Genomic DNA, 25,676 nt, shown 5'->3' on the forward strand with positions numbered 1-25,676 from the left:
GGTGGTTAATGATGGTATGATACTGCAGCAAGATTTAGAAAATTATGTAGATGAGATGAGAAATGGCAGTTAAAGTTTAACATTGACAAATGCAAATTACCGCACATGGCTAACATTAACCCCAGAGTAACTTATCAACTGTGTGGTACTACACTCAGGGTAGTGGTGAATTAAAAAGACCTTGGGATAATTGTGCAGTCAGATATGAAATTTACTGAGCTGTGCAGACATGTTGCCTGGGCAGCTCATGGAGTTTTGTCAATAATATACCGAAACTTTGCTAGAAGGGATAAATATGTGATTATTCCTTTGTATAAAGCCATTGTTAGGTCACACCTTTAGTACTGTATACAGGTCTAGGGGCCTCATTTTTCGAACGATATAGAGCCCCTGGACGAGTAAAGAGAAGGGAAGCGATATAATTTAGATCATCGGCATATGCCAGTAGATTTGGATTTTCTTGTAGAAGTGGTTGAAGAGATGCTGAAAGTATCGTACTGGAGAGAACGGCTCCTTGAGAAATGCCCGTTGAGGTTGTGACGAGAATATTGTCAGTACTAGTGGGGAAGAGGAGAAATCTGCGGTTTAGGCTGTATTGAAGATAGGAAATAATCATTGTGTCAACAAGAAAATGATTTTTTAGTATTTCAAAAGCTTTTTTGAGATCTATGTTGTCGAAAGCACCTTTGATGTCTAAATAAAATACATCGCATTGTGCCTTATCTTGAAATGCAGTTTGGATGCGTACAATGGTGTCAGCTAGGCTTGTTGTTGTGGAGCGCCCTCCAGGACCAAAATGCATATTGACAGGTGCATTAGCGAAGATTACATATTGAAGATAATTTTTTCAATGATTTTAGTAATTATTGACGAAACAGCAATTGGTCGATGGCCGGGATGGTTATTTCTGCAAGCTTTTTTAGGAATCAGCGTAATCCTGAAAGTTTTCCACTGTCTTGGAAGGAATGGCTGGTAGATGCACCTGGAAATGATATGCACTAACGAATCAATGATGTATACGCTGGACAATAATAAAACCACGGATGCCGTCAGGACCTTTACTACTATCAGGGATACTTCACTACTATGAACAGCTACCTTACAGATCATGCTGTAAGGAAGCTGTTGTTTTTGTAGAAAGTGCTCTTTTGTTGTGCTTTAGCGTGGACATAACATAATTTTTGAATGACTGAATTTTTTTGAGTTGAAACAAAGCTCTGCTATTTTTATATTTTATGTGCGCTGATGACGTGCCGTATTTCTTCCACTGTCTGTGGCATTTTTGCTTATTTTTAAAGTATGGTTTCAGGTGGGATTTGAGCCAAGGTTTGGAGTGAGAAGATATTCTAACAAGTTTTGATGCCAACTCTGTTTTTAGTCGATTCAGCCATTTTATAAGAAGAAAGGTGGGGCGTCCTGTATAGGAATATTTTTAAGAGAATCCCATGCGTAGTATTTTAAGAGCTGAAAAATCTTTTCTTTCTGAAGGAATTTAATTGATGATATTCTTTTAGTGATTTCCAGAGGGGGGGGCGAGGATTCCCGCAGCAAATTGTTGCTTGCAGTTCTATACTTTTCTGGTCAGATTTAAATGTAATGTTCCTGCTAAGTTTTTCATGCAGTGGAAAGTTAGAGTATACAAGATCAAGCGCTTGATTACCTCTTGTAACAGGACGTTGATTTTTTTAGCTCCTAGGACGAAAAATGAGTTGGACAGCAGCTTCATTTGTAAATATATTTGGGCAGGAAGAAATTAAAGTCGCCCATTATAATGATGTTAGTTTGAAGCTTAAGAACAGTAGTGATCCAGGTTATTACTTCCCTAAAGATGTCATCAGTAGGTCCAGGCGGAATATAAATTTGAAGCAGAGAATCCTTAACTTGGATTAATAGGGAAATTCCCTCAAAGTTGAAGGTATTAGAGTTGTATGTGTTCAAAACTTTAATATTGGATTTGAAAATTATTGCTGTCCCACCACCTCTCCGATTAATTCTTGATGTCATTTAAGGCGTGTAGCTGAGATTCTTCGGCAGTAGGAAAACATCTTGTAAAGATTCCTGCATCCACGTTTCAACTAAACATATGATGTCATGCGATTCTTCAACCATTAATGAAATGAGCGTAGTCAGTTTATTTTGTATGCTTCTTACATTTTGAAGAAAAATGCTGAGATGGACATATGTGTTGGAAAGATGTTTGCAAAGAGATGTGTTAAGTGGCAGGTTAAATGATGGATCAGGATGAGAATCAGAAATATCATTCTCCAGCTATGCAGAGAGTTCAGCAGATTGAGAATTGGTTGGTAACTTTTCACTAGCCTTGTTGACCGATCCTCCAATGGCTGCATAAAATGGCATGAAGAGTAGACCATTTGTCCAGATATCAGGATTTAGATATTGTTGTAGGTCACAATTCTTTAGCTCAATTCGAATGATGAATATGTGGGATGTTTGGTTTTTATTTTGAAAGCTCTACCTGGAATTTCTAGCTCTAATAGTAGGTGGTCCATCTGCTGGGAGGTAGTATTAGGGTCAAGCCTGCTAACAAAATTGTTACTAATCCAATTCAGATAATCCAATTCCGTTCTGTTTTTTTACATATATTGCATGAAACCGCTTCCTTAGATGTCATGTTGAACAGTTGAGAATGGCTTTAAATATCAGCAAACAGAATGTAACAAATAAGCAGGTGAGCCGTTATTGACACAGCAGGGAATCGAAGTATTAAGTTTTAAGTATTAATACTATGGAGTATTAAGTCTGAAGAAATGAGACGACAGTCGGACGTGGGAGTGGCTAACTAAAAAATTGCTAGAGGGCTGCAGGACTTTACCAAAGCAGGAACACTGCCAAGGTCACGAACAGCTTGTTGTCAAGGTAAGCACTTCAGGTCAAGTCAATAACATTGCTGTTTGTAGTTATGCTAAACAAAGGCACAGAGAATAACGTTGCACAATAAAAATTTAAGCTTAAATAAATAGTACTTATCTTGATGAATACTTCATAAAAACCATCTAAGTTGCTTGATAGTCATCTAAGGAACATGTCAGTACACAGATTTTATAAAGATGTCCTTTAAAAACTACTTAAAATCACTATAAAGCAGGAGCTGATTCACACACGTCTCACACCTCAAATGTATCATCAATTCACAAAGGGAGTTCAAAAGGTAACTACAGATCTGTTAGTTTAACTTGTGTTCCGGGGAAAATAATGAAATCACTGGTTAAAGAAGCATTACAGGATCATCTAGACAAGACTGCAGTAATAGTTAAGATGACACAGCAAGGGTTTGTTAAAGGGAGGTCTTGTCTGACCAGTTTGATTGGATACTATGATGTGGTCACAAAGGAACTGAATGCCAAAAATAATTTTGATACCATATACTTGGATTTCAGGAAAGCTTTTAATACTGTTGCGCATGGAAGATTGCTGTACAAATTGGAGCGGTATAGCATTAAGGGCAAGTTACTGCAATGGATAAAGGGATGGTTCAGTGAGAGATAACAGAGAGTGGTAATCAATGGACACTGCTCTTCGTGGACAAACGTTATTAGTGGAGTTCCACAGGGTTCTGTGTTGTCCCTATTGTTGTTTTTTATATTTATCAATGATATTGATGAAGGTATATCAGGTTTAATGTCTAAGCTTGCAGATTACAAAGAGGTTGTCAGGGTTGTTAATGACAGTAAAGACAGTATGCTACTCCAACTGGATCTAGATAAGTTGGGAAAATGGGCTGAGATGTGGCAACTGGAGTTTAACCTTGACAAATGCAAAGTACTGCATATGGGTAGAAGTAAACCCAGAGAAACGTACCAACTGGATGGTACTGTAAGATGTAAAATCTTACATGTTAATATTTTAGAAATGGGTGAGATTTATTTAAAATAAAGCTTAGGAAATAGCAAAATAGGACAGTAAACATTTTTAGTCACAAATATTATTCTAGGTCACTCACAAGGAATTAAAAATTAGACAAGGTTGAATTAGAGAAGGGCGCGGTAAGCTATCAGCAATTAAGGATACATTTCAGTTCCCACCGTGGCAAAGAACAAACAATAACAATGGGAATGGTGACAGCGACTACTGGCGTGCAGGTGCGAATAACTATGGCCAGAAAGAACAAAAGGGCTGTAGACTGAACATTGTGGGCCATCCCTTTGTCCAGTGACACCGAAATATCGGCCAGGTTGTAAATACGGATCAAATTACTCCGGTTAGCAATCTATTTGCGTCTGACTGTCGGCGATGGCTAGGTTGTTAGAGCATATAAAATAAATCTGCTAAGTTTAACGAGGGGTGGCGAAGGTGACGGCGAACTTAAAAGCAGCGGATTGCCTGGGAAAAATTTGCAAATTTATTAAAATGAGCTCTGAATATACAGCTTGGGAAATTTTAAAGGACGAATAGGAAATAATGAAAGTTGACAAAAATGAGAAGATTGGGTAAACAAAAAAAAAAAAGGCGGGCAGGAATTATGAGGGGCGTTGCTGAATTCAGAGTAACAAAAAGTCAGTGAGCAGGGGGAAAAGAGAACAGTTCCCTCAGTTGAGCTTTATGTGGGTGGTTATAGAAATGGGTTAGTAAGATCAGATCCAGCAGTTGAGCTTTATGTGGTGGTTATGAAGATGGGTTAGGAACAGTGAGAACCCCGGGTTGAGTATGTGGGGGTGTGTGGAAATGAATTAGGAAAGACAGAGTTGAGTTTTGACAATGTTAGTGGGAAAATGAGTAATAAGTTGTGTAGGGTTAGATAAGTCCTGTCCTATCCTGTCAGCCAGCTGGGAAAGATCTGACAAAGTTAAGATGGAGTAGTGAAGGGTTAGATAAGTTTAGTGCAGTCAGTAAGTTAAGAAAAGTTAGAGATCTGACAAAGTTAAGAGTGAAATTCCTAAATCAATTTATAAGGTAAGGATTTGATTTAAATAGGGTGTACCTAATCCTCTTAAGTAATTATTCTTCATGTGTGAAGAAGAAGTTATAGCAAGTTTTGTAAAGATATTAAGTTTGTTGTGTATAAAGAAATAACCTTTCTAGTGTAAAACCGATGTATTTAATTGCCATATATAACTGATAATACATAGGCAAATTTGAGTAATAATAATATGTGCTTGAGAGTTGTTAATTTTTATATTGTGTATATAAGTGTAAATAAAATGTTATGTTATATATTAATGTGTGTGTTGTTTGTCATTCTTGAACACTCAGCCTGTCCGAGGGGAATTATAAATAATTGAGAAGTTCCCTTGAATCTGGAATTCTCCTGTAAAGTAAAGTCAGTTGTGTTAGTGGGGAAATTAAATTAAGGTGGACAACAACTCATATAAGGGAACAAATAAAAACAAAAATAATAATTAATATAAATATATAAAATATCATTCTTTAATTTCCACCCCCCACAGTACTACACTCAGGGAAGTGGAAAGTGAAAAAGACCTGGGGGTAATTGTGCATCCAAATAAGTTCGCTGAGCAGCGCAGACAGGCGACCAGGGCAGGTCATTGCAGTCTCGTCAATGATATATAGGAATGCTAGCAAGGACAGAGAGGTGATAATCCCGTTAACTAGAATAAGTTTCTCACCAATAAACCAAGAACAATATCTCCTGGAGAGCGAGGACAACTATAAAGCCTTAACGCAGTTTGCGCAGGATCTTTTTACTAGAAGAAGAACATACTCACAACCTTAGCTGGAATTTTCCCACAAATTGACCACTCATCATCGACAATAAAGATCCTTAGATGTGTCAACCAAACAAAAACCTAACAGCTACAATCTGAAAAACTAATCATTAACTTAACCTGGATCTGACCACTGGCTTAAACTGGAGTCATTATCTGGACTTGACCACTCAAACGGACGGGACAACATGTCCCAGGAATGGCATACGAAGACCTGACAAAGACATTGTGCAGTTTGCTGCCGAAACATCATTAGGCGATCTGAACCGGGTACCCTCACTTGGTTCACTTTCTTTCCCTTCCCTTGGCAGGGAATGGTTACTCTGTAGCCCCCCCCCCTGCCATCCCCTATCTTCACCTGGTGAGGCATGGGCCTGCCCCGCCGACTTTTGGGGTTATCTTCACTATTGACCCCATATTTCTGTCTTTCACCCCCCAGTCTTCAGTCTCCCTTCCCTCTCTAGCTATCTTGCGACTAGCGTTTGACCCTTGCCAAAACTACACAAGCCCCACACTAAAATAAAAATAAAAAAAAAAAAGAACTCTAACCCGTATAACTTATATCTCGGCCTGACCCAATTTCTAGCGTTTCTCCCCCCCCCCTCCATTTTTTTTTTTAGGTCCTAGCCACTGAAATCTCAGGAAATTAGGTGGCAGGACCTGCCAGAGTAAATAGTAAATTTCTAAAATACTGGTCTGCCTCCACGAGGTATAGTGTGGGCAACAGTGGGCCTCATTTGAGACCCAACGGCTAAAAGACCAGATGAACAACGGTACAAAACATTACACGCCACAATATCCACACACTTTTAAACCTCTGGCCTCTGCAGTGTTCTGTATAACACCACAATGTATATTACGCGGAGATGGGGGAAACCCCTGGTGCCGTTAGACCCTAAACACACTATACACTATACACTATACAAGACAATGGTCAGGCGACACCTAGAGTACTGCGTACAGGTCTGGAGGCCTCATTTTAAGAAGGATTAGAGCTGCTGGAACGAGTACAGAGAAGGGCAACAAGATTGGTGAAGGGAACAAAGGGGTGCACTTAAGAAGAAAGGCTTAAGTTCTGCAAATTGCAGCGCCTGGAGAGTAGGCACCTGCGAGGTGATCTGATTGAGGTGTATAAGGCCTTGAATGAATTTTAGCTGAATGCCGATGGGATTCTTCCTCTTGCTCAGACTAAGAACCTGAGGGGGCACAGTTTCAAATTGAGGAAAGACAGTTGTGGGACAGATGTGCTGAAATTTGCCTTTAACCAGCAGGTAGTTGATTGGTGAAACAGGCTTCCATCTTCTGTTGTGAAAGTTAATAGCCTAAATAAATTTCAGGCTGAGCTGGACAGGCATTTGGAACGAATGGAGGGGTGAAATGGGAGGTTGTTTTTTTTTTTTTTTTTTTTGGCTGATGCTGCATAAGCTTGCTTTCTTGCATCGTATGCCTTTACTAATGCTAATGTTCAGCGACTCCAACCAGACTCACCACCGGTAGTGGCGGGACCTCTTTACAATCACGACATCGCGGTGTGGGTCAATGTCTTGGTGGGTTAACCAGAACTGATGCTGTGCTTAACAGGTGATGCAATTATGTTCAACGAGTCCATTTACCAACAGGTGCACAGCACAGCCATGGGTTCCCCAGTTAGTTCAGTCGCGGCAAATATCGCGATGGAATAATTAGAGGATCGTGCATTTACGAATGTACCAGATCGCATTACCTTTTAGTGACTTGGATCTAATTGTGATTGTCCCCAGAAATTCGGGTGACCGAATTTCTGGGGACAATCACAATTAGAGCACCTCAATTCTCTGTCGCCTTTCATAAAATTCACCATCGAGCTAGAATCGGACAATACCACACCATACTTAGACACCCTTGTCCAACGTGAGGGCACCCGCTTGAAGACAACTGTCTATTGTAAACCAATGTGTGCTGGCCAATTTACCAACTTCCGGTGAGCACACGCACACAGCCATCTTCCTGCAACTGCACGAACCGAACCTTATTAGCCAGTGTCTGGAACCACTCTAGTTCTGTAGATGAGAGGCGCACCGAGATTGCTAAATTCAAGGCGGATCTTGCGAGGTGTGGTTATCGCACCAGTACCCTTGACAGGTATGGCCCTCAGACACATGACCACGTAGCGACTAACAGGAGCATCCTAGGTAATGACTCAACCGCGAGCGCCTTTATCCCATACTACCCAAACCTATCACAACAGGTTTCTAGGGTCCTAAAATCACATGGGATAAAATGCGTTCAACTACCAGGCAGAAAGTAACGATCCCTCATCTGTAAAGTGAAAACACCGCCGGTTCCCACCTTACTACAAAGTTGTATAGTCTACTGCATCTCTTGCTGTTACTGCACTGGCTGCTAAATTGGGGAAACTGAGAGACGTCTCGGAAAACGTCTTTCGGAACACGAAAGAGCCATCCGCTTATCAGACATAGAACACTCGGCCATTGTCGAACACTTCTGGTCAACCCACCACGACATTAACCCACACCGCGATGTCGTAATTGTAGATAGGTCCCAACACTACCGGTGGTGAGCCTGGTTGGAGTCGCCGAACATTAGCATTAGTAGAGGTTGTACACATGGATGTTAGATTAGAAAGTTGTAGCATATGTGGTTGTACACATGGATGTAAGATCAGAACGTAACATGCGTCTGCATTTTACATAATCGAAGACTCTTTGGAATGAAAACTATTTAAGAACTCTATAAATTATTTTCTATATTTTATTAAAAGTATTCAGTTTTTACAGAAAAATAGTTTTTCACAGAAGGCATATAAGGGACAGATACAGAAAACGAATGCTGAATTCCAGATGATGTCAGTTTATGATGCCCGGTGACACGTTGGGCGAAGCACATTTGGAGCCGTCAACCTATTCAAATAATGAAGAATTATTGAATTTTTGTTAAGAAAACAGAAAGAAGTTAAATTCGTTAAAAAAACATTAAAAAATTAAAAACTAAGAAAAATAATATTTTAAAAACGACCACGTTTCGAGGACAATTACACATTCTCTTCATTAGCGTGACTGACGAAGAAAGGCCATATATTAAATAAGCCATTATAATGTTCATTTGGAAATCTATTTAAAAATTAAACCCGAAATACTAATTTAAATAAGTTAATCAAAATACTGGAAACGATACACCATATTTGTGTCATTAAATAAGACTGAAGATAAACTCCAAAAACAGCTTAACAATTTTTATTGTTAGTTTAACCGTTGCAACGTACCTTTTCCTCTTATTTCCACCATCGTTATGCTCGTTTAACCCTTCCAGCCTCCTTTTCCTCCACCACCATATCCACCACCGCCATATCCTCCGTATCCTCCACCTCCGAAACCTCCTTTTCCACCACCATATCCTCCACCGCCATAGCCTCCACCATATCCACCACCACCATAACCGCCTCCTCCATACCCACCACCACCATAACCTTTCCTAACTGCAACCACAGCTGCCACTACAACAGCTATGATCAACAGAACTGAAACCTGCGTTAAAAAGGAAAGACAGAGATTCATAAAATGATCGAAATGAAGGATTATCAAGGAAAGACATTGCTAACTTAAAATTTCAAAAGAAAGGCAAGTACGCTTAATTAAAATCTAAATAATGGACGCGTTTATTCTTTGGTTTGTTCAAAACAAATTTTAATTCGCCATCAAATAGTAAAAAGGAAAATTTAATTTAATTTTCTCAAAATTACATCAGTGGAAGCCATTTTTGTATGAAGCCAAAAATGAATTTTAAGGATTTACCCAGTTTGGAACTTTTATGAAAAATCTACTGCTAAATAGCAGATTTAAACGTTTATATTAATTTATAAATTCAATAAATAAATCGATATAAAGCTTATACTCACCAAGAACCTCATGGCTATCGTCAGGTAGTACACAGAAATGTCTTCACCACCGGAATGTCTGTGTACAATACTACACGGCTTTATATATGAATTCCAGTTCCTCAACGCCCTCAATTTAAATTCACGTATTTTCATTTTAAAAAGAAAAACAAAAGGGTAATATCGTGATGAGGTCGAGGTGTTAACCTTCTTTTGTTTCTGGAATTGTCAAAAGATTAGATATCTCGAAGAAAAACCACAAATTTTATCTTAAGACAGCTGCTAATCATTCCTGGCTGTGAGTGGGAGGGAGAGGTGTCGTTGGAAACAGAATGGTTTTCAGTTATGAAGGTTTTCCTCATAATCCTTTCAAGGCTCTCTCTGTCTCTGTCTCTCTCTCTCTATTAGCAAATACCTTCATAATTTTATCAAATACCCTAAATTCTACATTCCTGGAAATCGAGTTGTGTCATCTTATGTTGTGGAAATGGAATAACACATACTATAGAGTTTATAATTAAGATTTGGAATTTTTATTCCAATTACATTAAGTTTTTATAATTAATATTTTTTAAAAAAATTAAATAATTTTTATAAAAAATGGTGCAGCGCCCTCCAACGAAAAGAATAAATATAACCATGCAGCGCCATCTAGCGACAATAAGAAATTCGACAGATGATGCCTCAAAGGATCATGGGAGATGATATAATTCCGTACACACTCACATGACATAATTATAGAGACATCACGTGACTGTCTTTGATTAACTCTCAGTTCAGTCCGTCCGCATGTAATAATTCGAATCTCAATTGATGGATTTCTTAAAATTTCATATTTCCTTCATTTAAAAAGATACCTCCTGCCATCCCAAATTTCATTAAAATCGGAAAATTAGAAATAGAGCAATTATTATTTGTTACAAGTAAATGGGTTTTGATGAAATTCTATATAAGCTATTTCGTGTTTTTCATCACGCACAACTTTCACGTATTTAGAATTAACACAATAAATTCCGTTTGTTCATTTGTGTAGTGTAACTGTGGTAACTGATTTGACCGTAAATTAAGCCACAGGGAAAATAAATTAGGGTAAAATTCAACTGTGTTTAACTAGTTGTAAAATTTTATTTTATTTTTCTTATTTTTTTTTTCACATTTAATTATTTTTAATTACTTCAAAGAGTGACGATATGTGGTTTGCCAGTTTTGCAAATTAGAATTAAATTTATATAAAAATTCTCCATTTGACCACGTGAGAATTCGTTTCAAGATGTTTATTGAAATGTTTCAGAATCGAGCTACACAATCAAGTTTGGCTACGTTTCAAGGTGCTGTTGAACGTCATCTTCAGTCCACTGGGAGCTACAGACATAGAGAAAGAAAAAATCACAATAATTCATTTTAATATAAAAGGTATAGTTGTTAGTAAGCATACAATTCATATGAGATTTAATTAATAGCAAAAAAGTTAATTAAAATAATTAATTTTTTGTTATTTTAAAAACACTATTCGTAATAAAAATATGCAAATGAGTTAGCAGGAATACTGCTTTTGTAGATTTTATATTTTAGATTCAAAATAATAATAACAAAAAGGTATTTCCCCGCATTAATAAAGAGCAGCCTTGAGATCAAGTACCCTTCCAACAAGGAAAACTGGATAAGTGAAAGCACCACTGTTTTGAAATACTCACCCTCAGCAACCCCTCCCAGCTATTACTGGGGGCTGTGAGTGGGAGGGTGTCTGCCTTCACACAAAATAAGTGGTTTCTTTTGAAAAATCTTATGACACTTCTTGAAACACGAAAGGTTAACTGTTCAACTCCATCGCAATATTTACTTTTTGTATTTCAAGAAATTAAAATTACTTGAATTTAAGGGAAGGGTTCTGAGGGAGGGAGGAGAATTGGGATGCATATATAAAGTCGTACGCCACTGAACGCGAACAGTTCAGACCGAATCTTGGTGTGCAACACTGAAAATAGCCATGAAGCCCTTCGTAAGTATACGTTTATCTTGATTAATTTAAGAAATAATCAAATAAGTTTTATTGAAATCTAAAATTAATGTAGAAAAGCTAACCCACTGATAAAGAGTTTAATTTTTTATATCTTGTAAATCCTTAAATATCTATTGTGGTATTCGAACTCTGAGCCTCATCTCAATCTGCAAAAAGAAAACAAAAATCTGTTCATCGCACTGTTTTCATGTGTGACAAGAGTTATGACCTCCTTTATTTCTTAAATGACCTCCTTTTTTTCTTAATTAACGGATTTATATTCAAATTGTTTTTTATCTTCTTTCATCACAATATTAGTCAGAATTATCATGGATTCTGAAAGATTTGCACTTCCGAAATAAAGAAATCAAGAGGGATGTCCTTCAGGTGGTGCGCAAAGTTAATATAGACAAGAAAGGGTTGTAGATCACAGAACAGAGATTAAGACAGTGAAAGAGGCCATAAACGCCTTTGGGGATCACACCTCAAACTACTTCATAGATTACTTAAGTGTATTCTATGATTAATGCCCTTGCTAGTGACACTGTGGATATACTCACCTTTCATGTGGAAAAGACCTGGATTTGAATCCTTTTATTGAAGAATTTTATGGGCTATTTACAACGTGGCTGAGTCAGTGGAACTGAGTTAAGTAGAGGGTTTCGTGGTTTATCTTACTCCAGCAATCTGGTAAATCGACATCAGAATGTACCCAATTTACAAACTCTGTATACTGATCCCTCGTGGCCATAGATGTTGTGCTACGAATCATTTTATAAACAAACTTTGACCTACGATTAGAGATTTTAATTTATATTTTGATAATTAAAAGTGGAATAATTTTCAGTGTAATTTGTTGATAACATTTCTTTTTTATTTTTCTTTTTTTCATTTCAGGTTTCCGTTGTGTTGTTCGTGGTTGCTATTGTAGCGGTGGTGGTTGCCGATAGAAAAGGAGGAGGTTATGGTGGCGGTGGATATGGAGGAGGAGGATATGGAGGTGGTGGTGGTGGCAAGGGAGGTCTTGGAGGTGGTGGAGGATATGGAGGAGGTGGCCTTGGTGGTGGTGGAGGATATGGAGGCGGCGGCCTTGGTGGTGGCAAGGGAGGTCTTGGAGGTGGTGGTGGAGGGTATGGAGACGGTGGATATGGCGGTGGTGGTTATGGTGGGGGCGGATACGGAGGTGGAAAAGGAGGATGGAAGGGCTAAACGAATGCAATGATGGAATTAAGCACAAAAGGTAAGCTGACTTTAGCTGAAATGCGTTATCATCAATCCTTAATTCAATTGTTAATTTTCTACTGAAAGATTTTAAACCAAAAAAAAATAAATAAATAAAATAATAATAATAATAAATGTAAAATACGGTAAACTCTGTAAAAGAAAAAAAAAAGAAAAGAGGAAGCTGACATCCAGATATCCAGTATCCTTCATGCCAGGGATTAATTGGAGTAGTATAGAGTTAGTTATGAAAGTCAAAACAAAACCTAGCCTTCAACATACCCTTTTTTTTTTTTTTTTTTTTTTATGAACATCCCAAACACGAAAGGTATCAAAACCTATAGTACTTAGTACCGTGCATGGGTTAAAGGAGAAGTATGGGGGGGAAGGGATGCCGGAAACTTTGCTCTAGAGACTTAATAGGGAATGTTATTTTAACAGAATTAGCAACTTTGCAGAGATTATTTAGTTACAATATTTAGATTTCGGCTGAATTTGTAATCAAATAAGAAGTGGTGGAAGGTGAGGTTTTGGTGTGGTGATTCTGAACCTCTATTAGAGGATAAGAACATGTATTTATAGTAATAGAGAATTTATATAGATCACTTCCAGTGACCTATATAAATTCTTGTTTGACAAATGCTCAAGGTTGCATGACAAATTCAAATTCCTGACAAATGCTGAAGGTTGCATGGTCACTTCCAGTGACCATGCAACCTTGAGCATTTGTCAGGGGGAGAAATCTATCAGACACCTGCCGTTTGTTTCTATTGGTGGCTAAGGAAGAAGTCCTGCTAAGTGTACAGAATGGGATCCTCCAGTAAACACTGTCCCATAGATCCGGAGCTGAAATACGTTCTATGAGCATATTTTTAGTAGTATTGAGTTTCTTCTCAAAGACTAAGATATGGAGCCTTGGGATTTTAAGAATTCCACCAGTGATGTAGTTCTGCTAATAGGGAGCACACCATGTTTATGAAATGCTGTTCTGAGTAGCCAGTATTCATTATGCACTACTCCTATTAACTCCTGATATGGAGGATGCTGGATATATTGATGTCAGCTTCCTGGTGCCTACAGGATTGCTGAGTGAACAACTGTTGTGATGTACTTCCTCGTGATGCTACTATCCCTGACATAGAGGAGTTGATGCTACTTAGCTTGACACCTAAGTTTAGCCTTTTTCGGGTGAAATACATCTAAGTGATTATGAGAGGAACTTGCGATCAAAAATTGCTCCAGGGTCAGTGTGAGTGAACGCATTAAAGATCCTAGTGGTTTTGTGCAGCTAATGAATCGCAGACGGTGCTGGCTAGAGGGAGAAGGCCATTTCGGCTGCTTTGGTTGGGTGGAGACATACTCCGAATTGGTGTAAATATTCTGAAACATCATTTAGTTTGTCAGACAGACTGGTTTTGAAAATATTTATGTCATCTGTAGAGCTAATACGCCTGATTAGTTGATATCATCTGCAGAGCAAATGATATTTACTCTCCCTGAACGAGAAGAACAAGCAGAGCGGTAAATATTAGAACAAACAATACTCCACCTTGTAGAACACCATTGTGCACATCGCCGGTGAAGGTTTGTGTTCCTGGAGTTTATAACGACCGTCCGTTTATACAGTATACAGTTCAAATATGAGACTATGTTTCCAGGATTATGGAAGTACCTGTGACGTAGAAAGAGCTGAGCTTACACATCATCGTAATCAAAACTAGATCTGAGATACAGGTAGGTGGCCGAAATTTCTACATTGTTTTGGAAAGCATTGAGAATTGTAAAGAGAATTGAGAACTGTAGTCGATAATTGAGAGAAGATGGGTCATAGTGGAACGCTTTTGTATTGGCTAGTGAATTTGAGGATGTCTGTCTGCGAGAAGCTCTTTGGTAAGAATAGGTAGCAGGGTTTTTCGAGAAAGGTGAGCAAGCTTGAGGCATGTGAAATGGACCGGTACGGGTTTCATGCTGTACACCTTCGACTGTTAAGGGAAAACGTTCTGGTGAAAGCGGTATTCAAGGTGTTCAGCAGAAATTTTAAGATGAAATGACTTTGGCATCGGATTATAAATTGTGATAACCCACTGGCTACGGAAGTGGCAGTTGGAGGTAGCATATTAATAGCTTTAGTCTTTGCATTATCCATGTAGTTTAAAGTCTGCTATCTGCAGTAATAGATAAAAATATTCATTATTCACTGAAATGTGCTCCCCTAAACCTGGTCAACCACTTGGTACACATCTGTAAATTCCGAACAATTTTAAGGTCCGACATCTCATAATCTCATAGGGTGACAAAATTTTAGGAGTTTACTGTATATCACAAAGGTTTATAGAGGAGGTGTTTTTATTAATTTATTAATCCAGTCCTTTGGACCTTTTTTTCCTAATATGATTTCAGAATTACTGATTCCAATGATTTCTTCAGCGATGGACAAGTTATTTAATTATCTTTGGAAGGTAAATGTGGATAAAATATTGTTTATCATAATTAGTATAATATGTAATAGTCTTTCATAATTGCTTGATCTCTGATCTCCAAATATCTTGATTCTTTTTATAGGAGGACAATTCGAAATTTGATTTCCCCAACTTTCACCGGATGTCATCAGCTGACCTCATCTTCTTGCCTTTTGTAATTAAATGTTATTTCTGTAAGACTAGATGCCTGTAATAAAGAATACGAAAAAAAATGTTTGTGAAGAAGAAGAAGAAAATCTTTATTGTACAGTAAAGATACAATAATGTGCCCGCCACAGCCAGGAGGCCAGGGGCTTGACAATGATATAGGGTAATATAAAAATATGTACAGTATAAAAATTTGTGCAGTATAAAAGATTACATAACAATTAAAAACGTAGCATTAACCATTCAATAGATATGAGTATGTACATAGATGTGAAGCAGACAGTACACCAAGGTATGTACACGTTCATATGTACAAAGCACATATTTAAGCATATTCACACAAGTCAGAATATTTCACAGTGCCAAATTATTGTTCGGTATTGCATTTTCTTGTGAAGACAGTTCGTCGATTTGCCTGCGACGTGCCGTTATGCGCCTCATAGGAGATAGCAGGTGGAGATATCAGTATGAGTCGACATCAGGGGCCAAACAAAAGGGGAACAAGTTCGGCCAACGAGCGCCTGTAATTGCGATCGGAAGCGAATTTCTGCAGGTCAACTCCGATCATTAGCAGGGCTTGTACTATCGGAAGTACTTGTCCAGGTAGGAATCTGTCACTGATCTTCAGCCTGTTCCGTTGTAGCTGAAGAAGAGGGGTGGCTCGTAAGGACGGAAGTGGAACATGCCACTGGCATATATCCCAGAAGTCAGGGGAATTGATTTTTCCAACCAGCATTTTGACTGTGGTCGCAGTTCTCCTCATGCTGATTATTTGAGGCAGCCGCGGGATTTGGAGTTGGTCGGCCATGCTGGTGGTCCTCTGCTGAGGGGGGAGTCGATGCTTGTGGGTTGCCCACTTCAATATCCAGTATTCACTGGCGAAGATGGGCTTCATGAGAGAAGGTACTGCAGATGCCCATATTTCAGAGGCATACAGAAAGGTAGGATACACAATGGTTTCCAGATATCTGATTGTGGTTCTAGCGTCTGTGTTATGAAGAAGATGTTGACGGGCAATCCAGCGCATTCGGTTGATCTTGCGTAGAACACATTCGATGTGACAGTTGAACCTAAGGTTTGGGTCGAAGGTTACACCGAGATCTTTGTGTTTAGTAACACTTGGAATAACTGCGCCCTGCAGTGAGGGTTGTATGGATGTGGGGCACTTCTTCAGAGAAAAAACCATAATAACGGATTTTTGGGGGTTCAGTTTGAGACCGAAATGGTTGAGATGGCTAGAGAAAGCTGTGATTTTATTACAGATTTCCGATGTGATCACTCCCCTGTCAGCTGATGGTGGTATTTGCGTTAGGAACTTTATATCGTCGGCGTAGGTAATGACATCATCTCTGTTACATACAAACGGAATAAGGAGGGCGGTAAAAAGTAACCCCGATAAAACGCCACCTTGCGGCACACCAGCATTGATGGATCGGGTATAGCAGAGGTTACGATGAGTGAGGTACACTGTTCTGTTCCGGAGGAGCGAGTGCAGAAAAGCGAAAACGTCACCTTTGATCCGAAAGAAATTGGTTAGGAGATTCAGAAGGGCTGAGATGTTGAGGCTATCAAAAGCAGCTTCAATATCGGCATAAACAACCGCCATTTCTGATTTGGCCTCAAATGCATTTAAAATCTCCGTTTGGACTGCCAGAAGGTTGGAGACAGTTGATCTATTAGGGAGAACATAATGGAGTTGTTTTGATGATTGTGGAAGAAGATGGCGTGTTATATGCGGAAGAAGGACTTTTTCCAGTAGCTTTAGGAGCGTGGATGCAGTGGAAATCGGTCTGTAGTGCTTCGGCTGGCTTGGTAGTTGAACTTTAGGTAGTGGGGCAAGACTGTATTTGCTCCAGGATGCAGGAAACACTCTATGAGAGAGGATGGAGTTGAACAAGTAGAGCAGAGGATCAAGGATGTATGGACTGAGGCACTTTACGATGAAATGTGGGACATTATCGATGCCAGCGGTGCATGACGGACGCAGCGAGTTGATGGCTTGACGAAGCTGCTGTCGATCGATTTGAATGGAAAACAGCTCATCATCTGGACTTGAAATGGGGTCTGGTTGGTAATCATATGGTTGTGTGATGTTGTCTTGGAATCTGGCTACATAGTTGATCCATTCAACTGGATTGAAATTGGAATCTGGTTCAGAGTTACGGGTATATGGCACTTTGCCTTTGGATAAGGTCTTGTCAGTGTATTCTTTAATGGCTTGCGATTTCAGTCTGTTAAACAGTGCTCTAGCTTTGGAGTACTGAGTTCGGTCATATGCTGTACCAGACTGTTTCCATTGTTTATGGAGGGACTGTTTGCACTTGAAACTGTAATTTAGCTCCGAAGACCACCAAGCATTAGTTCTAGCGGAGATACTGACCTGTTTAGCTGCTGAGAACATAGTAACAGTGTGCAACCATCTAGTTAATATGTCTAGAGCCAGTTCCGGATCTCCTGATTCGAGAACTTCCCAGGGAATTAATCTTGTTGCATAAAGGCATCTGTTCGGTTGTAGGAAGGTGGGAGAGGTGATGATCTTCCTTTTGACGTAGTGGGAGACATTAAAGTTGGGTGTTGGGAGCTGCAAAACTGTTGAGAAAGACAAAATTCGCTATACGCAGGTTTGAACCCAAAAACAATGACATCACATAATTTTAACTAACGATCTCAGAGAACTAAATAAAATTTTATTTATTCTATGAATATTATCAATCAGATGGGCTTACTTACCAAAAAATCTTCTTCTTATACATCAGCATATAAAATTTTATACATATTGTGCTCTTTTTGATGGGAAATATCAGACATTACTTGCAGTGGTCATCAAAATATACAAGCCATCATTGTTCCCAAAGACATCCCAGTTCCATATTTCGTAATGTTCCATCTGAAACAAAACAATGGCAGTGTATCTTAAAATGGTGGAAGGTGAGAGTTTTGTCAAGGGTATACATAGGGGAAATAACGGAATTACTGATTAAAGAAATAATGCAGAACCATTTGGACAGGAATAGAATTATTAGTGCAATCACAGCATGGGTTAGTCAAAGGGCGGTCTTGTCTAAAAAATCTGATAACTTACTATGATGCAGTGACCACGGACCTGGATGCAAAAAGAGAATTCTGATACTTGGATTTCAGGAAGGCTTTTGATACTGTTGCACACAAAAGGCTGCTGTACAAACTTGTGCAACGTGGCACTACGGGTAAGTCACTGCTATGAATAAAGGGATGGTTAAATGGATGAAAACAGAGAGTTGTTATCAATGGGTACTGTTCTTCGTAGACTAATTAATGGAATTCCCCAGGATTCGGTGTTGGGCCCATTGTTGTTTTCCATATTTATCAATGATATTGATGAAGGTATATCAGGATTAATGTCCAAGTTTGCAGCTGATACAAAGGTTAGCGGGGTGGTTAATGACGATGTGATACTGCAAAAAGATTTACAAAAATTAAGTAGATGAGATGAGAAATGGCAGTTGAAGTTTAACATTGACAAATGCAAATTACTGCACATGGTTAACAGTAACCCCAGAGTTGTAGCAGTAGTAGTAGTGGCATGTGATGGAAGAAAGCAAGTGTATGAGCTTATGCAGCATCAGCCAAAAAAAAAAAAAAAAAAATCACACCATTCCCTCCAAATGCCTGTCCAGTTCCTCCTTAAATTTATTTAACCTGTCAACTTCCACAACGACAGATGAAGTTTGTTCCAGCAATTAACCACCCGCTGGCTAAAGGCAAATTTCCGCACATCTATTCTACATCTGTCTTTTCTTAATTTGAATTTATGCCCCCTTAGGTTCGTAATCTGAACAAGTGGAAGGATCCCATCAGAATGCTCAACCCATTCAAGGCCTTATATACCTCAATCAGATCACCGTGCAGGTGCCCAGTCTCCAGCCACTGCAATTTGCAGAACTTAAGCCTCTCTTGGTAAGAGGATCCCTTCATTCCCCTCACCAATCTTGTTGCCCTTCTCTGTACACGCTCAAGCAAATCTACATCCTTCCTAAAATGAGGCCTCCAGACCTGTAAGCAATACTCAAGACGTGGCCTGACCATTGCCGTATACAGAGGGACAATCACCTCCTTTTCCCTGCTAGCAAAATTCCTATATATCATTGACAAAACCCCATGACCTGCCTTGGCAGCCTGTCTGCATTGCTCAGAAAACTTCATATCTGACTGCACAAATACTCCCAGGTCTTTTTCATTTTCTACCACCTTAAGTGTAGTACCACACAGTTGGTACGTTTCTCTGGGGTTACTTCTACCCATATGCAGTACTTTGCATTTGTCAAGGTTAAACTTCAGTTTCCACTTCTTAGCCCATCTGCCCAAATTATCTAGATCCTGTTGCAGTAGCACACTGCCATTAACAACCCTGCCAACCTTTGTATTATCTGCAAACTTCGACACTAAGCCTGATGTACCTTCATCAATATCATTGATAAATATACAAAACAACAGTGGACCCAACACCGAACCCTGTGGGACTCCACTAATAAAATTAGTCCACGAAGAGCAGCACCCATTGATTACCACCCTCTGTCTTCTCGCACTTAACCATCCTTTTATCCATTGTAGCAACTTACCCTTAATACCATTCTGCTCCAATTTGTACAATAGTCTTCCATGCGCAACAGTGTCAAAAGCTTTCCTGAAATCCAAATATATGGTATCAAAATTATTTTTCGCATCCAGTTCCTTTGTAACCACATCATAATATCCTATCAAATTTGTCAGACAAGACTTTCCCTTAAAAAACCCATGCTGTGTCTGAATTATTGCTGCAGTCTTGTCTAGATGATCCTGCAATGCATCTTTAACCAGTGACTCCATTATTTTACCCGGAACAGAAGTTAAACTAACTGGTCTGTAATTACTCGTGTCACCCTTCGATCCCCCTTTGTGAATTGGGGATACATTGGCACATCTCTAGTCCGGGGGACCCTCCCCTGAGTCAAAGGAAGCTCTCATAATTATGGCTAAGGGTTTGCTTACTTCCATTGCCGCCTCCTTTAATATAACTGGATAGATCCCATCCACCCCAGGTGCCCTTCTTATGTTTAACTTCAACAATTTTTCCTCCACTTTGCTCTCAGTTATTACAAAATCATTAAGCACCCTGATACAATTTGATAACCTTCTGCCATTTTCAAACCTTAATAATTCCTCATGTGTGAATGTAGATGCAAAATACTCATTCAGTTTGTTTGCTATCTAAGCAGGATCATCAACAGTCGAACCATCGATATCAAGGATATAAAGAAATCCTTGCTGTTTTTCTTAGCATCCTTTGCCAAAGATTTCTCGTAATCTGCCTTCGCCTGCCGAACCTCCTTTGCGACCTGATTACAGACTAACTTATATCTGCCATAGGCTTCTGAGTCGCTTGATAATTTATATGCATCCCATGCATTTTTCTTCTGTGTCACGAGTCTCATTAGTTCATTTGACAACCATTTAGGCCTAAACCTTGAACAGTATTTCTTAATAGGTATGAAACTTTTAGTAGCATCCACGATTAACTCCTTGAATGCTTCCCACTTAGAATTTACTGTTGGTAACATCGTCAGTTGATCCCACTGTACAGAATTTAAAAACTGTCGGAGGCCACTGTAGTCACCTTTACGGAAGCAAAAAACCCTTTCCTCCACCCCTGATGGTAATTAAATCTTTAAGAAAATCCCACGTCAGTACACTGTGATCACTGCCACCTAGTGGTTCTTTTATCTGCAAATTCCTAATACATGAATGATCACTGCTGTTGTTGTTGTTATTGTTGTTTGGTTTTTAAGAGCATTAGCAACTAAGGCCATATTGCTCCGGGATATGCGGTGGTCATTCCCTGACCTTTCCGCATCCTCCGTATTTGGTGGTGACGGGCTCGAACCCCGGTCTAATCAAGAAGCGTGTGCTACGCACTGCTGCTACTTCCCACCTGGCTACGGAGGTGCCGATTACTGCTGATAACCAGACCAAGAGTATTACTTTCTCTGGTTGCCTCTCGAACATGCTGCAGCAGAAAACAATCATCCAATAAATCCAGAAAAGCCTTGCTAGTGTATGAGTGACCAACCACAAGTTTCAGTCAATATCTGGAAGTTAAAATCCCCCATTATAAGACATTCTGATTTACTAGCCCACTCTATTTCTCTGTACATTTTCTTATTATTAAAGTCATCATAGTAATTAGGCCTATAACACACTACTACTGTTATTTTAGCTTTAGCAGTGGTTATATCACACTAAACTGACTGAAACAGTGCACTGTTCATCTATATCAACTGGATGCACTTCTTTTGATTTTATATTTTTCTTTATTAACAGCACAACACCTCCTCCCTTCCTATCCTGTCTATCCTTTCTGAACACATTGTACTCCCCAAATTCCAGTTCGGCATTCCTTATATCTGTGTGACACCACGTCTCTGATATCCCAACAATATCCGCCTTCGATGTCTTGACCAACACTTCATATTCATCAATTCTATTTACTATTATTCTAGTATTGGTATACATGCAAGTATGCATGCACCTATTCTTATTCTTAGTTACTCTAACACATCCCATATACCCACCTGTTTCACGATGACTGCCATCCGTCCCTGAAACCCCCAACACAGTTGAGTAACTTATCATCTGTGTGGTGCTACACTCAGGGTAGTGGTGAATGAAAAAGACCTTGGGGTAATTGTGCAGTGAGATATGAAATTCACTGAACAGTGCAGACATATTGCCTGGGCAGCTCATGGAGTTTTGTCAATGATATAGAGAAACTTTGCTAGAAGGGATAAATATGTGATTATTCCTTTGTATAAAGCCATTGTTAGGTCACATCTTGAGTACTGTATACAGGTCTGGAAGCCTCATTTTTGGAAGGATGTAGAGCCCCTTGACGAGTAAAGAGAAGGGCAGCGAATTGTTGTTGCAATGTGGTTTTAGGAGCATCAGTGTTCTGTGTTCTGTGGTCAATTTTCTAATTGCTGAACGAAAACCAAGTTTCTGAGAGAAAAATTCATGCTACCCTCGTCTGAGACAGAATATCTCTGCTGCGTAGTGAAAAATGCTCGAAGAAATTCCTCACGTCATCGACGGCATTTGAACTCACGTCGTTTCCACCCAGTGTATGGAGGACAGCGATTATACGAACTGTGCTGCCCACGAGGGCAGGGCAGTGAGATTGGCGAGGGAACGAAAGGATGATCTTACTAAGAAAGGCTTCAGTTCTGCAAATTTGCATCTCTAGAGACAAACCACCTACGAGGTAATCTGGTTGTACCGTTTAAGGCATTGGATAGAGTGAGCAAGCTCAATGCTGTTGGAATCCTCCCTATTGCTTAGTCTACACACACGAGGAAGCAAAAATTGGAATTGAGGGAGAATGGTTGCACGTCACATTTGAGAAGTAATTCCATCTGTTGTTGTAGATGTGATGAGTTTGAATAAGATTAAAGAGGCCTGTGCCCTCTGGATTCATTATTATTATTTTGGATTATTACGTTACACAGAGCAAAACGGAGACAGAATAAGTAATGCCAAGTTTAACATTAATTGGAAAAACACACATATATTAAATTAAATACATACAAAAGCTTTCGGTTAGTTTGCTGACTGTTAAACTGACAGTTAAGAGTGCGGAACATGAGGGCATGTACTGCCATGTACACGTATGGGTATCAGCAGTTGTGCCAAATATGGAAATGCACTTGGTACTGTGGGTAGTCACCGAGCAGGGCCGAACACATAATGAGTGAGATGGGGGGACATCGTGATCATTCCTTTTCCATCACGTGCCGTCAAGGTGCATGAGACGAGCACTGGAGAGTCCAATCATATCTGAGATCCATGTAAACTCTCTAGGATGCTCCCCCTTTAAAAACTGGGTCCTAGGAGACCAAAGAGGAGTTTATTAGAGTAGATTAGAGTTGAATAGAGCCGAGAGAGGAGAATGTTGGGTGGTGTCGTGGAAGCAGTTTTTGACCATAGTGTGCGAAAAATGTCGTGATAGTATTTCTTTGTTATATGGTGTCTGTGTCGTCACCAAGGAGAAGGCCACCGCCATTAACATCACTAGCAACATAACGACCCCAACGACGGCTATAACTAATATCCTCCCCTTACATCCAACAGTTAACCATCACATCATGCAGTACATGAGTGGCATGTACTGCATGATGTGATGGTTAACATGAGGGCAGTACATGCCCTCATGTTCCACTCTTAACTGTCAGTTTGACTGATGAAGGTTAGCAAACTAACCGAAAGCTTTTGTATGTATTTAATTTAATATATGCGTGTTTTACTAATTAAAATTAAACTTGCCATTATTTATTCTGTATTCATTTCGCTCTGTGTCACGCAATAATCCCCAATAAAATAATGAACCCAGAGCACACAGACCTCTTTAATCATATGTTTTCATCTGTTTGTATATATATATATATCGAAGCGTTTATATGTGGTTGTACCCATGGATGTACAGACCCTTGGGAATGAAAACTATTTAAGAACTCTATAAATTATTTTCTATATTTTATTAAAAGTATTCAGTTTTTACAGAAAAATAGTGTTTTGTTCACAGAAGGCATTTAAGGGACACGCACAGAAAATGAATGCTGAATTACAGTTGATGTCAGCTCACGATGCCCGGTAATCCGTTGGGCTAATCACATTTGGAGTCGTCAACCTACACAAAGAATGAAGAATTACTGAAGTTTGTTTTTAAGAAATCAGAAGTCAAATTAGTTAAAAGAACATTAAAAAATTTAAAACTAAGAAAAATAATCTTTTAAAAACGCCCACGTTTTGAGGACAATTACACATTCTCTTCATTAGCTTGACTGACGAAGAAAGACCATATATTAAATCAGTCATTACAATGATTCATTTCGAAATCTATTCAGCAATTAAATCCGAAATAGTCATTTAAATAAGCTTAATAATATAAATAGAAATAAGAAGCTCTATAAATCATCTAATTTAAATAAGTTAATCAAACTACTGAAGCGATACACCATATTTGTTCATTAAATCTGAAGATAAACTCCAATAACTGGTTAAAATTTTTTTTTGTTAGTTTAACCGTTCCAACGTACCTTTTTTCTCTTAGTTCCAACATCTTTATGCTCGTTTAACCCTTCCAGCCTCCTTTTCCTCCACCACCGTATCCACCACCGCCATATCCTCCGTATCCTCCACCTCCGTAACCTCCTTTTCCACCACCATATCCTCCACCGCCATAGCCTCCACCATATCCACCACCACCACCACCATAGCCTCCTCCTCCATAGCCGCCACCACCATACCCTCTCCTAACTGCAACCACAGCTGCCACTACAACAGCTAAGACCAACAGAACTAAAACCTGCGACAAAAAATAAAGGAAGAAAATCATAAAATTATCGAAATGAAGGATTATCAAAGAGAGACATTGCTAACTTAAAATTTCAAAAGAAAGGCAATTACGCTAAATTATAATCTAAATAATAGACACGCTTACTATTTGGTTTGTTCTAAACAAATTATAATTCACCATCCACTAGTACAAAGGAAAATTGAATTTAATTTTCTGAAAATTAAATCAGTGGAAGCTATTTTTGTATGAAGCCAAAAATGAATTTTAAGGATTTATCCAGTTACGTTTATTTCAACTTTTAAATTTTTTTTTCTTAAAAAAATGTACTGCTAAATATCTGATTTAAACGTTTTTATTAATTTATAAATTCAATAAATAAATCGATATAAAGCTTCTACTCACCAAGAACCTCATGGCTATCGTCAGGAGTCCACAGAAATTTGTATTCACCACCGGAGTGTCTCTGTACAATATTACACGGCTTTATATATGAATTCCAGTTCCTCAACGCCCTCAATTCAAATTCACGTATTTTCGTTTTAAGAAGAAAAACAAAAGGGTAACATCGTGATGAGGTCGAGGTGTTAACCTTCTTTTGTTTCTGGAATTGTCAAAAGATTATATACCTCGAAGAAAAACCACAAATTTTATCTTAAGACAGCTGCTGATCATTAATCGCTGTGAGTGGGAGGGAGAGGTGTCTTTAGAAACAGAGTGGTTTTCAGTTATAAATATTTCCTCATAATGATTTCAAGGCTCTCTATCTCTCGCTCTATTAGCATGGGGAAATACCTACATAATTTTATCAAATACTCTTAACTTCTACATTACTGAAAAGCGAGTTGAGTCATCTTATGTTGTGGAAATGGTATAATCTTAATTATATACTTTATAGTATATAATTATA

At 38.9% G+C, this 25,676-nt stretch overlaps 2 protein-coding genes and 1 long non-coding RNA gene across 3 annotated transcripts; 1 reads left to right on the top strand and 2 right to left on the bottom strand.

Annotated features, from left to right (window-relative positions):
• Positions 1-8,472: 8,472 nt before the first annotated feature.
• Positions 8,473-9,657, bottom strand: LOC150082687 (uncharacterized). Its single transcript, XR_016547236.1, has 3 exons — positions 9,580-9,657; positions 8,947-9,208; positions 8,473-8,584 (listed from the first exon to the last, which is right to left on the bottom strand). It is a non-coding gene; the product is annotated as an uncharacterized LOC150082687 (long non-coding RNA).
• Positions 9,658-11,474: 1,817 nt separating this feature from the next.
• On the top strand, positions 11,475-15,453 carry LOC150082688 (uncharacterized). The gene is made up of 3 exons (XM_090378752.1): positions 11,475-11,557; positions 12,455-12,797; positions 15,341-15,453. Exons 1-2 carry the CDS (start codon positions 11,546-11,548, stop codon positions 12,764-12,766), a joined length of 324 nt encoding a protein of 107 aa, XP_090234878.1. The 5' UTR covers positions 11,475-11,545; the 3' UTR covers positions 12,767-12,797; positions 15,341-15,453.
• An 8,476-nt stretch (positions 15,454-23,929) lies between these two features.
• Positions 23,930-25,297, bottom strand: LOC150082689 (uncharacterized). Its single transcript, XM_090378753.1, has 3 exons — positions 25,172-25,297; positions 24,510-24,778; positions 23,930-24,100 (listed from the first exon to the last, which is right to left on the bottom strand). The coding sequence occupies exons 1-2, from the start codon at positions 25,181-25,183 to the stop codon at positions 24,545-24,547; spliced, it is 246 nt and encodes an 81-aa protein (XP_090234879.1). The 5' UTR covers positions 25,184-25,297; the 3' UTR covers positions 23,930-24,100; positions 24,510-24,544.
• Between the last annotated feature and the right edge of the window lie 379 nt (positions 25,298-25,676).

Source organism: Mastigoproctus giganteus, chromosome 7 (assembly GCF_048544385.1).
Source record: "Mastigoproctus giganteus isolate SK-2022 chromosome 7, ASM4854438v1, whole genome shotgun sequence".
Taxonomy (NCBI): Eukaryota; Metazoa; Arthropoda; class Arachnida; order Uropygi; family Thelyphonidae; genus Mastigoproctus; species Mastigoproctus giganteus.